The sequence below is a fragment of the Struthio camelus genome, chromosome 3, assembly GCF_040807025.1.
Source record: "Struthio camelus isolate bStrCam1 chromosome 3, bStrCam1.hap1, whole genome shotgun sequence".
Classification (NCBI taxonomy): domain Eukaryota; kingdom Metazoa; phylum Chordata; class Aves; order Struthioniformes; family Struthionidae; genus Struthio; species Struthio camelus.
Genome location: NC_090944.1, coordinates 140039219 through 140052591, shown reverse-complemented (window position 1 = coordinate 140052591; position 13373 = coordinate 140039219). Strand labels below are relative to the sequence as shown.

Sequence of the window (13373 nt, the reverse complement as noted above, 5' to 3'; positions counted from 1 at the left end):
TCTCCTGGAACAAGGTTATGCATCTTATACTCTTATTTTGTTTAAATTGTACTGTCCAGCTTCAAAGGCAAAACCACAAATACTCTGCAGTTAATCCGAGAGTATATTTGTGTTTCAATAATCAAGTGGATTAAATGGATTAAGCTGGGATGAGAGATGCTGCATATTTAATGATCTGTGACTCAGTTGAATTCCATGTATAGCATCTCTCCCCTGTGAGTGTTATACAAGGAACTGAAGATACTGTCACAGCAGAAAAAAAAAAAACGGTAAGTAAGTTAAATGTAATTGAACCCCAGATATTTGGAGTAATTGAAACTAATTATGGGATAGTTTCTTTTACTGCTGTAGGATTACCAAATGGCTGCTTCCACCGAGCACTCACCACTCTCCGTGAGGAATCATACAACTTATTGCACAGAGCCAACCCCAGCCTCAGCTTATTGTTTGCTGAGAAACTTGGCTTGTGTGAAGTTTGCATTGCTGTAATGCAACTCACCGGTTCTATAACCCTGTTGTCACCACCTGCTTGTCTGAAGCCAAAAGAACATGTTAGCAAAGCACCTGTTCACTAGGTGATTAAATTAACGGCACCGCTTAATCTGCATGAGTGGCATAACCCATCAGCTACCAAATGTGTTAACTCTGAAGCACTGCATATTTTTGAAATTAACACACCTCCATTTGGTGAGGCAACCTCTTTACTACTTTAATGGCTAATTTCCAGAAATAAATAGTTCACAGGGCATTTCTGAGTTACTAGGGCCAAGTATCAGGATTCTTACTTACCTCTCATGCTCTTGCTAACTGGCAAAGAAGAAGCACAGACAAGTTCCTCTTAACCTTGTAAGAATAGTATTGGTGAACCACACTTCAATGTTTTGCACACACTCTATTAATCGCCCACAAATTATTTTAAAATAACCCCAGTCACTCAAATAAGGAAGGAAAAAGCTTGATCCAAGATAAATGTTTTTATTTCAAACTCAGACAAATATATTTCTGAAGAACACAAACACAATTATTCTCACAAGCATATTAAAAATATCTGCCTTGCATGAAAGTTATACTAAAATTCATGCTATTCAGCTCTCAATAGCATAATAGCAAATTAAAGACATGTTCAGCTGTATAAATCACTACACTATAGTGGACAGTAAATAGTATTTCCTGGTTTTAGGGCAAACAACAATCCAGTGGCAGTGAATTTACCACATGATACAGGTATTGTGAGTACCGCTACACCTAGCTTTGAAAGGCCAAAGCAGATCTTCAGCCTCTCCTGTTGTCATTAAACTTCTCAGCTATTTTCTGCAGTTCTAAATCCATAGCAGCCAGGTTTTCCAGTTCTTTTTCCTGTAAAAAGAGAAAGAACATTTCACCCATCAAACAATATTGGCAATGTTGTTTTATTCCATGAAAATTAGAAACAAGGACAGTTCCTCGAGCAGACATCTCCTTCTACTTACTGGTTCTGTGCAGCTTCTCAGTATTTTTTTTAATTTATTTGTCTTAACTTGAAGGGAGTTCTGGTGTTGGCCCTCCTTACCCGGGTAAAAATTCTGAGCAGAGTCCACTGAACACAGTGGTATCTGATTCAGCAGTGACCAAATCCCACGCGACTGCATCTTGTGGTTTGGTTGCGTTGTCTTTGGGGTGCAGGCACTAATAGTTTTGCAGCACATCCTTTGGAGATTTATTCGATTTCCTGTTTTTACTGAACTAGGGTTGGGGAAAATACTGAAAATACTCAGAGTAGGACCTAATTGCAGCTTGATTTTTGTAGGCCTTAAAATGCCATTATCTAGTGACTTCCTGCTATTTCACAGCTGCTGGCCCTAGCAGCATGAAGTCACTTCTGTCTAGGTTAAGGTCCCTTGGAAGACTACAGCCTTATGCTCACAATGATTCTGGTCTTACGACAAATAACAGGCACAGTGTGCAATAAAAGAAATTCTCCCACGTTACCAGATAGATGCTGGGGAAAACAGCCATTCCTGCTTATCGTGACGACTTGCTCCCTGTTTAGCCTGTATATAAATTCCCATTAGCCTCTCCAGTACTCCCAGTCCACATCAGGTTGTGCAACAGATACAGCAGCGTATATGACAGGCGTCTAGCTGATGAGCAAAGACGCTGTTTTCCTAGACACTAAAGCGTGATGGGAAGTCCAGCATAAAAAGGATCTGTATACATGGCAGCTAACGTGCGTGAAGCAGGCGTTCAAGTGCAAGCCAGGTTCTATTCCGCAATTACAGTCAGGAAGTCAGGTCAACGGACAGCTGAATTTTACTCTAAATCTGCACTCATTTTTCAGCTGTATGATTTAAACCACCAGTAGGTACTTGCTAATTACCTCTCTGCTCCTCCTGCAATGCGTATCTTTGTTTTGAATGTATGTAAGACCCTAGAGGGAGAGGGGAGGCCCAAAGAAGAAGAAAATCTCCTTTCTCTTCCTGTCTTGCAGCAGACAGGAGCTAATGAGGACACGTGATTTTTTGTTTTCCCCCCTCCTTCTTCAAACTGCCCTGGAATAGCTCCACTGAGTTCATTCAGAGAAAGCAAAATTTAAGTTATGAAGATCTAGCTCTTAAGGTGACTTTTATTTTTAAACTTGCAGTTTATCAGCAGTCTTGGAAATGAATTTTAGAAACGTGCATCTCACGTGTGCAGCATCAGCATCCTTTAACTCTTCAGAGAAACACCTACACATACCTCCTCTTCTGTCAGAGGCCTCTGGCTCAGATTTCCTTTGTCATTCCTGATTATGTGGTGTTCTTTCATGTCTTCTTCTCCAGAATCATACAACTCTGGAAATTCAGCCGACTTCTTCCTATAATTCAGAAGTTGCGCAAGTTGATCCATCCTGTTGTACTGTCTTTTCTTATCAAATCTGTTGATTTTGCCAGGATTCCGCTTCTCAGTGCGTCCATGGTTCAGAGCCTTCAGAATCTGCTTTTTCTCCCACCAGTCATAGTCATTATATTCAGGGAAAAGATTCTTCTCAGTCAGGGTGGGTCTGACTTCCTCTTTGCTCTCCAGAAGCTGCTCTCCCGCATTGTCCTTTTTCTCAAGGTGACGGCTTTTCCACCACAGTAGTGGGTAGAAAGGGCTGTACGATGCTGTGGTTCTCTTCTCATTCTCTGCGGGGAGATGGCTTTTGTACTCTTCCCTCTCTGCATATCTTCCTTCCTTCATATTCTCTTCATTTTCTATCTGATCCCTGCTGTGATGCTTCTGTGCTACTTCTTTCTCCTCCTCACTTTTGCCAGAGTAGCGCTGCTGCTCTGCGCTATCTCTGTCCTCAGTGCTATAGTGTCTTCTGACATGCCCTTTGCTCTCTCTAATGTCCAGTTTCTGTGTCTCTTCGTCTTCGCTGTCCTGCAAGCGATGTCTTCCTTCACCACGGTGCTGCTGCTCCTCCTTGCTGCCTCCACTGTGATACCTGTCCAGCTCTTCCTCACTTTCTCCACCATACGTCCTTCCCTCAGAACGGTGTCTCCTTGCCTCACGTGATCCATCATGGTGTCTCCTCTCCTCATGCCATTTTTCATTACTTTCTTCACTGTGGAGACGCCTCTTACTTTGCGCTTCACTGCTCTCTTCACTCTGCTGCCATCCCTCCCTGCGCTCACTTTCCCGACCCGTATACCTCTTTTCCTCCACCTCTTCAGAGCCACGCCTCCCATGATAACCTCCCTTCTCCTCATGATGCCGCTCAGACTCTTCATGGTGGTGTTTCTGATGGTGGTTCCCTCTGTCCCCGAGACGGCCCTCCTCCGTTGATTCCTCAGCTAGTTTCTCACCACTATGGCCTCTCTTCTCTTCAGAGTCGTCACCCATTCTGTGCTTCCTGTAGTAACGTTTTGGTTTGTAGGCTTGCTTTTCCTCCGCCGCTTCTTCGCTCTCGTCAGATTCTTCACGATCCTGCTGATGGGAGGAATCACGTTCCTTAGACTCATGATGGTATTTTTCACTTCTTTCTTCCTCCCCCTCCTCACCTTCCTGAATTCTTTTGTCAAGACTTTCCATTCTCTCCTCTGAATCCCCCTGGCCCATGGGATGTTGATCATTCCCATCAGGGAATTCCTCTGTGCTCATGGCCTTCTTGTTGAGAACAGCACGCTCAGCCTCTTCACCATGATGCCTACTCTCTTTGCCGTCTTCTGCACTGTAGTAACTATTCTCATCCTCTTTTCTGATCTCTTGATGGTGTTCCTTTTCTTCTGTATGGAGTCTGTCTTCACGAGCCTCATGAACAGATGTGTCGTGTCCCTCCTCGTCTTCCATGCTTTCATCTTCCTTGCGACCAAGTTTCTTTTCATCGCTTCCTTTCATACGTATTTTAGTTTCCATTTCAGTCTGACTTTGTTCTTTCTCTACGCTCCCAATATGATGTTTTTCATTCTCTGCTGGGTCTTTCAAATGCCTCACTTCCAGTTGTTTGTCTTCATTTTTATCTCTGTCATTTTTGCCACCTACAATAACAAGAGTAGTTTAATGAAGTATTCTAATTCTCTGCTGAAGCATTTCAGTTTAAATAGATGACTGGCTTTCCAAAGTAGCAAAAATATGCGGACAGAACTAATTTTTTAACTCTGCTTTTAAAGCTTGTCATTGTCTTCCGTTTTGAATGTTTGTCTGAAAAAGTGTTAATTTTCATTTAATTTGGTCTTTTAAGTTTTCCATTGAAATTTCCAGAATTATATTTCCTCTTTGGCTTGTGTATGTATTTATAATAGTTACTGTTTTTAGAACTAAACTCTCATTCCCATTAAAAACAAAATATCAATGAGCTCTACAGTTGCGGTCACTTTTTGGAAAGTCGGGCATTAACTAGCACCTATACTTATTCCCAAAAATGCCAACCATTTATTTCAAGTTACTCAAAAATGTCTGAGGCATGGCATAAACATGCTTTTATCAAATTTTAGGAGTTCTAAATGGATTACACCAAAATGAATTAAAATTGTCCCTTTGCAGCAGTTTAATCAAAATCATGCACCTTCCACTGGTTCCAAAATGCTAAATTTTGTGGTCTGACTCTGACCACAACAGTAACAGTATATGTCCAAGATATTTCTGCTTCAGTCTGGTCTGAGTGTCATCAGAAGGAGGTCACAAATCCTAAAAGTCCAGAAAATAGCTTCACAGATACTTAAAGTTAGCTCATTATTTCTGAAAATCTTCTCATTAGCTGGTATTCCTAGAGATCTGTCCAAGGGCAAAAAAGGTCCTTAACCTCTTTCCAGTGTTTTCATTTATCAAGCGGGACAACAGACAGCTTTATCTGAAACTAAAGCAGTGTCATAAGGCTTAACGCCTGGCAGTAGTCGCTATCTCCTCAAAACTTGGCCTGAGCTAGATACAAATTACCACTTGTTCATTTGGTATAGAACGTCCTCATGAAATATCTCAAGTATGTTACACGTCTTCCTAAAGTCCTGCAAGCCACCCTCTTTCCAATTACTCTAATAGGGCCATACATAATTTCATCTACAAATAAGCAGAAGAATGGGTTTCATTATTGCTTCTGCTGGCAGGTCAGCTCAAGAGCCTGTTTGTTGTTCTGTAATCATATAAATCATATACTGGACAGAGAAGAAGTATGTAGATTTTGCAGTTTTGCCTAGTGTCAAACTTGGCCACGGTTCGCTACAGCCAGTAATCAAGCACGCAAACAGGTTCGTACATCTACATCGACGCAGCTAAACGCCATGCTGTAGGAAAGAGCTCATTGGCACTGAGGACTCCCAAAAGAAGTTTTCAATGCACATCTCCAGGGCTCTTGAATCAGTGCCACAAACTTCAGTTTCGGGGCTGGTTACAACCTATTTGAGAGACTCCATCCGCTGCGCCAGGCACCGGTTCAATTGCCACCAGGCACAGGAGCCTCACTGATGCAAGAGGAAGGTATTTGAAGCCAATTCCTATGCTCTGGAACGGGCTCAGCATCTGGTCCAAACCCAGACACGTTTGTTGATCTCCTGAGCTAGCTGAACAGATCACCTACTTTCTCAGACTTTGAAGATGGCTTAAGTACAGAGAACCACGCAAGTATTAGCCAAAAATCCCCGAATCGCTGATGGTACCAGATAAGGCTGTTTGTTCTTTGGGCGAGACAGGAAACAGAAGGCAGTAAGAATCCTCAGACTGAAATTAGGAGGCACCAGATTCACACAGGCTGCAATAACAGTTTGCCAGTTCACACGAGACAGAATCCATTTGCAGGTTTACTTTCTCAAAGTTACCAACAGGAGGGTCTAATGCTGAAATGTGTATTTTGCAGGAATATTCCTCCTAACTTGCTTATGTAACCCCAGGCTGATCTTAGAAATAGAAATGAATCACTTAATGACCCGCTGCAAAATCAGAGTTCTAGGATTAGGGGAAGGGGAAAAAATTACTATTCATGTTATTTGCACTTGGCAACAACACGGACAAGCTTGAAGTTCTTTGACCCTTACATTGGGATGATGAGCTTATAAAAGACAAGACAATGTCTTGTCTTGCAAGACAAAGCAACGGCACATCATGAACAACAACATGAAGTACTTAACTTCCGAGACACTATTGTTATACATGGCACTAAAATGATGAATGCTTCTATCCTGCGAAATGAGAACATTTGTTTATAAAATTAATAGTGGTATCTACCAAATTCCTCTCACAAGTTCAGATAACGTTGCACTTACTCTTCTTAAGGATTTCTTTGCACTCAGGATTAATTGGTGGCGCGTTTGGCTTTGACAGAGCATTGGAGAGAACTTCCACTATACACTGCGTTACCTAGAAGAAACAAAAACAAAGAAAAAAAAATTGTCATAGTGAAAATGGAAATCCTGCTTCTGGCCAATGATGCAATAAAACAGTGAGGAAGACCAGTTTACGGTTGGAGTTGAAGCTAATATTTACAAGTTTTGAGTAATCCCCAGCTCTAACAGAACTTCCTGTGTTTTTAGGCAAGTCAGTCACTCTGCTCCTTACTTGTACATCAGTAAGAGGCAGGATAGTCATTATCTCTTTTTCCCTCCCCCTCTTTTCTTTGCATAGGTAACAGGCTCCTGCTGTATGTTTTTTTTTTTTTTTAAATATTAAACAACCTATTCAGTACAAAGACGAGTCAAATGTAGTAATGGGTGGGACCTTTCAAAAAATAATCGACACCTTTGATATACGAGCATCATCCTTTAGAACCTGCCTCAACAAGGCCTTACCAGAAGTATTACTTGGGTTGCCAATAAACCAAGAAAAGCACCTTTATAGTCTTTGAAAGATGGATGCTTCACAAAGTATTTCAGGATTTTACTCTGAGGATTTCCAAGTACCTTTTCATCTGTCTGTGCTGTAAGCCCTGCCTCCCTCAGTACTTGACGTTTAACTGGAGAGTCTTCCAGAAGGAGAAGAAATTGATTTCGAAAGGTGTCACAACCACCTCTCACTCTAACCTCCCATTAAAAGAGCTTTTCTGTACAAACTAATGCAAAATGATTTTCAGGTGTTGAAGTTTCTCATCACGAGTGACAGGATCCCTAGTGGCACACCACACTCCTTTGGCTGACAATCTGGGCGACTGGAAGGGAGCAGACAAGGAAATATTTGCGCAGCAGACTGTCTTTTAACAGTTTTCAGTTATTTGCAGGTGTTTACTAACCTGAATTATCATTCTGTAAACCACTGGAGAGGGCCTGATGTCAGATTGCGAGAGCATCCAATGGCATTTATTTCCTCAAATAGGTCGAGAAAGAAAGAGGTTTCCAAAGAAAGAGGTCTGAGGGTTACCTTAAAGTTCATTACGTACTTACTAGCCACAGGTATTTCCAAATATTTCACCTTTTTTCAAATTTGCCATCTCACTTTTTACAATCTGAGTACATGCACTGTTGAGTAATATTGCCGATCGTTTTGCAGGCAGCTGTAAAACGTACAATTTGAAGAGTACCAAACTGATTCAAGAAGCTAACTTCCCTTTTCAAACGCACTGAGACACATAGGTATCTTCTACCAGCTAAAGGGACTCCGAGTTCCACATCAGTGATGATCCCTTAAGAGTTTACCCTTAGGGGGGGAAAAAAAATCATTATCCCAAGAGTTTAAAAACAAACCTGGAGCCAGAACAGCGGAGAACACGTGACTTATTTGCTGACGTTTGCTTTGACATATAGCTACTCACCATTTCTTCAACGTGGTCTTTTTCCACTGGAACTGCACTGGCGCCTACAAGAAAAATAAGTTATTGCAGACATTAATCCTAGCAACGACCATAAACATCACTGACAGGAAATTTCCGTCAAATTGGCCCCATGAGACCGTTTGCTTGAATTCGGGGCTGGCAGGGACAATTGAACAAGACGCATTTGCGTTACGTCTTTTCTTCTTCAAGAAGAGTGAGCAGTGTAAAGCCATAGCCTAACGTGAGAAGAGGCATGCTGACGTTTCCAGCTTAGAAAGAACCTGCACCACAAAAATAGAAAGCAGCACCCAAATTCCAAGAACAGAGCTTTACAGCAAGTTGGGTCTTCAGAGTTATGCATCTTTGGTGGTAAAAGAAGAGGAAACAAACAAGGCCCATTTTCACTTCAAAACCTCTTTTGGCTTTTGCAAGGAGCTCAGTTCACTTCTTTAACAGGAGATCTATCTTCAAGCCGAAAAGCAGCTACTGTCCCAATCCTACCAGAGAAATCCTGTCTCACCTGGACAGCAGGAGGCTCCTTGAAAGGAGACAGAGCCAGGAAGGTACAGAAACGCTTCTATTCAACGTCTCCTCCAAGCAGTCCCTTCTCAAAAGAGATGAGCAAAAAATTACATCCCAGTGGAAAAAAAATCCCAGGGGAAGGAAGTGGCCCAGCCAGTCCCTCCCTCTGTCCTGAGGGCACTTGGGGTATTTAGCACCTCCCTGGGCTAGCTCTACTGCACTTGGTCCAAGGTCATTTCTTTTGGAAAGAAGCTACAAGTGAAACCTTTGTGTTGCTTTATTCTGCCATAGATCTCCTACTGGTTAATAAACTTGGCTGCTGTGCGTTAATAAGCCATGCCGATTCTCATACACCTGGAGATCTGCAGAAGCGAAGTTCAGTCAGTCTGGCAGCCACATACGAGCGCACAGAGGCAAGGGTTACTGTGCCACTGCTCCACGGACTTACCACATGGCGTGTAGTCACGGTACCTGAGCAAACGGCTCTGGGCAGGATGCTGAGGTTCTAACACAAGTCACCATCGCTTTAAATTCAAATATCACCTTCTCTACAATGCTGCTTTGGTGGGCTTTACAACAGTGAAAGATCTTCTGTAACAGATGGGCACACAGCAGATTACGGAGGTGATGGGGGCCAGTTTACCCTAACACCACAGCAGGAAAACTCGAGACTGCCCTCAGGAAGTTTCCGGCAAAGCAGAGAGGAGCTCGTAGCCTTGCGCTTTGCTGTGTCTGCAGAGGAAGGAGGCATCCCCTTTAGCATCGACTGTGTGTAGCAACTGGACACAATACAGTAATAACACTTCATGTTTCTACCCCCCTCTGTTTTTGCCCCTTCCTCCTGCCAAGACACAGACGCAGCAAGGAATATGTTTCTCCAGCGCCTGCCTCTCCTCTACGTGTACAACTGCTACCACAGAAGGATCCCACACTTGGATACCACAGAAGGGATTCCCCTAAAAATAGCATTACACCCCTACCAGATCGTTTCCGTAGAACACCAGGTGGTACACGGGGGAGATGGCACTATATACAGCCAAACCTCTCCATTTTTAGCGTTCCGGTGCTGACGAAGACGGGCTTTAGCATGCTTTATTTACTAACCTAGTTTGCAAATCACCACCACAGTACTGATGCTGTTGCAATCTAACCTGCCTGCATCCGTCTGAGCACGAAGAATAAGGAAGTACATACCAGCAGCAAAGTCCCTTCTACATGTTATCCACTAAAAAGACGTTCTCCACATCCCGCAGGGGTGGAGGTACTGCTCCTGCCACATCTCCTAGGGCAAGAGATGCTTATAGCCTCCGCTCGTGCGTAAGCAGAGGGGATGACCCGCTCCATTGCCTCTGCTCACCGTGGTTAGTTTACAAGGCTCCTGCCGCTTCTCCAGGAGAAATGAGGAGAAGCACAAAAGCAAACATCCAATTTCGTCCACGATAACGATCCCACCACAGCACGTCTCCTTTGAGTTGCATCTGCTTGATGTGGTAACACGCAGAACAGGCAAGCCTCAAAACGTCTTTGTGCTATTAGAGATGCCAACTTTGGTTCGCCTCAGAGTCAGGCTGTGCTGACTAGCTTTGCTCTGTCATTCCAAAACTCCAGGCTCTCCAAGAAGGTTTACAGAGAGATTAACGACCATTAAGCAAGTTCAATAGCAAAAGCCGAGGCGCACAAAGAGGAAGCATTAGGCTATCGCAACACTGGCAAGAGAAACCGAGAACATGGGACATGTGTCATAGAACCCTGCCTGGAGGAACAAGAGGAACATCAAATCCACCTCGGAGCCTGACATAATACAGCTAGGCAGCTGCCACGCTATAGCCGCAATAGGAAGCCCTCGGGGAGTCAGCACGCCCCACTTTACACCGGTGCTGGCAGCACTAACTCCCGCTGGCTGGCAAGAGCTCCCCCACAGGTCCGCCGCCAGCTGGGGAAGGCGGGCCAAGGGCACTCTGCCTTCCTCCACGCACACGCAGGGTGAAGCGACTGCCCCGGCACTGCCGACGCCTTCGGGCTGCAGAGCACCCACCCCACTCACAGGTCACCGTCAAGCAGGGACGCGGCCGCTGCGACAGCTCCAGGGTTTTGCGGCGGAAACCAAGGCAGGGCACGTCCAGAGAAGAAAACCCCCTGCCCATAAAGGGGAACCGGACTGCAAAACAAAGCCACAGGTACGCGTCCACCTCCCGAGCCAAACCTGCCTGGGTCGTTACCACCACATCATCTGGTTTTGCAGAAATACCGAGAACTAACAAGGGTCACTAAAGAGGGTGAGAAATACCAGTTCTTTACACCTGTGAAAATAACACAGGACAAATCCACATGGCTTTTACTTGCATCTCCAAGACCGAGCAAATCTTCTGGTGCGTCCCTATTACTATAACCCCCACAGAGCTTTTTTTCCATTAACGCTGATGACTCAGTACTGCTGCCATCCCTGATCAAAATTTCAGCAGAAACCTTTCAGAGCAAAGATCACGGAAACTTGGTCTGAAGAGGGAACACTAGAAAGTTCTTGAAGTTAACGTTATAGCTGACTCCTAACCCCCACGCAAACTCCTCAGTACGGTCACTTTGTGGATTCTGGTTGACATGTGAAAGCCAAACAGCCAAAACGGGCATAGAGAAGAATTTGAGCAGCTGGATGGCATAAACACATACAAATATTTGACAAGAAACCCTGCTAGGTCTGTGGAACAAGTCTGATGAGCTGCACTAGGTTGGGGTCGCTCCCCATCTTCCTCCTCCCTCCCCCCCCTTTAATTATTACAAATAAAGACACTTGAGGACAATCGCTTTTTGTAGCTTCACTACGTTTCTGTACAAGTCCCAACAGGTTTCCGTCTGAAGGCATCTAACATACCTAAAGCTGCACTACTCAACCCGGAATTACACGGGTTTAGAGAAATCGTGCAGCACGTGTAAGGTGTACAAAGCTATGCGATTGTCTCATCCTGTTGTGTTTAATTCCACAGTTTAGCTTTAACGTTTAACGCGGCGTGCAAGGAAGCGCGCGTTAGAGCTGCAGGCTCGCTACTGTGAAATCACCTCCCAGCGATCGGAGTTGTCCAGCAAAACCTAGAGGCGCTTCCTGACCGGGATTCGGGAGGGCCGAGGCTTTGCACGGCGGCGCGACAGAAAGGGTCGCTTCTCGTTCAGCGCGGATCGTCCTCTCGGCGGGCAGCGCAGGCCAACGGGCCGAGCCCTCCGCTGCGAGGGCTGCCCCGGCCCCAGCAGCAGCAGCAGCCCCCCCTCCGCGGCGCGGAGACCACCGGCTGCCCCTCTCCAGGGCCCACCCGCGACCTCCCCCGCGAGCCCCAAGCCGAGCCGCCGCCGCCGCCGAACGAGTCTCTCCCCCGCCTTAACGGCCCCGCATCGCATCCCGCCCAGCGGCCCGAAGCCGGGACCCCGGGCCAGCCACGCTGACGTAGAGCTGGCAGGCGTGACATCACCTCTCCACCGATGGCGTCACCGCCGGGGCTGGCGGGGGCTCCAGCGCAGAGCGGGCTGCGGAGCCGCCCGGCGCCTCTTCCCCCCCCCCCCCCCCGGCCGCTTCCCCTCAGCGCAGAGCGGGCGGGCAGGCGCGCGCCCAACGGCTCCAACGGCTGTAACGGCCGCGCGCGCGCCCCGCGCCCCCCGCTCACCTGCCAGGGCGGCGGCCGCCAGGAGGCCGAGCAGCGCCAGCGGCGCCATCGCTGCCGCTCCCGCTGCCCCCTCGGCTCGGCTCGCCCGGCCGCCGCCGCTCGCCGCTATTTAAACGCGGGCAGCGGGGGCGGAGGGAGACGGGCGGAGGGGCCCCGCCGGCAGCCTGCGTCACCGCGAGCCCCCGGCCGAGGCGCCGCCCGCCGCCGCCGCCCCCTGCCCCGCCGCACGGGCCGGCTCCCTCCCCGGCTGCGCAAGCGAGAGCGCCTTCCCCCTCGCTCCGTCCCCCGCCCAGGGCTGCGGGGTAAAAGCTTCTCCTTCCCCCCCCCCCGCCCCGCCAGGCAGAGGCAGCCTGCTGCAACAGGTGGAGTAACGCAGCCCCCCCCCCCCCCCCCAAGGAAATCGCCCCCTGCGTTTCTCCTGCCTTCTCGGCTCTGCTGAGGAAACCGCCCCTCTTCGGAGCCCCTCTCCCACCGCCTGTCTGCTCTTCCTCTCTCCAGGTTCGCTCCGGCTCCCAAGTCTTGCCGGATGGGCTTGAACGGCCCCCGCTCTCCTGCCTTGGACCGGAGAGCCGAAGGGCAGCGAGCCCGACCGCTCCCCCCAGCCCCATTCAGAGCCAGGCCAAGCCCTTGCAAGACCAGGACTTAACTTTGTCTTTCCCTCTATTAACTCTTACGGGGCCATCTCCAACTTATGTGCGTTTTTTCAGTCGCTCTTTTCTAGGCAGGGAGCCCTCGAATTGCTACTGTTCATGGAGGATGATGCATCTGTCACAGTGGTGTTCCCTGTTATCGCTCTGCGTATCAACTATGACGGTGTCCATCGACAGCAGCAGGCTGCTGTAACCATATACCCTTAAAGACGTGAAGCAGGACACAAGGACACAGCACTCTAGGAACACTTACATACCGCATCATCTGTGGCTACAGGGACTGAAGCTCCCCTTTTAAGCTGGTTTCAGAAGACAGCCTTTAAGGCCAGGGGGCGAAGCCAGGTACCTCATCCACCTTGCCACTCCGGCTACGATTCC

At 47.1% G+C, this 13373-nt stretch overlaps 1 protein-coding gene across 3 annotated transcripts; it reads right to left on the bottom strand.

The window, feature by feature from the left end:
- Nucleotides 1-959: 959 nt before the first annotated feature.
- CHGB (chromogranin B) lies at nucleotides 960-13367 on the bottom strand. 3 transcript variants are annotated; one of them, XM_068940560.1, is made up of 5 exons: nucleotides 13253-13367; nucleotides 8174-8217; nucleotides 6696-6789; nucleotides 2716-4478; nucleotides 960-1356 (listed from the first exon to the last, which is right to left on the bottom strand). In XM_068940560.1, the coding sequence occupies exons 2-5, from the start codon at nucleotides 8174-8176 to the stop codon at nucleotides 1273-1275; spliced, it is 1944 nt and encodes a 647-aa protein (XP_068796661.1). In that variant the 5' UTR covers nucleotides 8177-8217; nucleotides 13253-13367; the 3' UTR covers nucleotides 960-1272. The 3 variants fall into 3 exon arrangements, with proteins under 3 accessions (XP_068796661.1, XP_068796660.1, XP_068796662.1); XM_068940559.1 differs by lacking the exon at nucleotides 13253-13367 and adding an exon at nucleotides 12346-12566; XM_068940561.1 differs by lacking the exon at nucleotides 13253-13367 and adding an exon at nucleotides 12154-12262.
- Between the last annotated feature and the right edge of the window lie 6 nt (nucleotides 13368-13373).

Coding starts and splice junctions, on each gene's coding strand:
- CHGB (XM_068940559.1), bottom strand. CDS start 12,394: ATGGCGCCGCTGGCGCTGCTCGGCCTCCTGGCGGCCGCCGCCCTGGCA. Junction 6,790..8,173: donor AAGACCACGTTGAAGAAATG/GTGAGTAGCTAT, acceptor TGTTTCTTCTAG/GTAACGCAGTGTATAGTGGA. Junction 4,479..6,695: donor CAAAGAAATCCTTAAGAAGA/GTAAGTGCAACG, acceptor TTGTTATTGTAG/GTGGCAAAAATGACAGAGAT.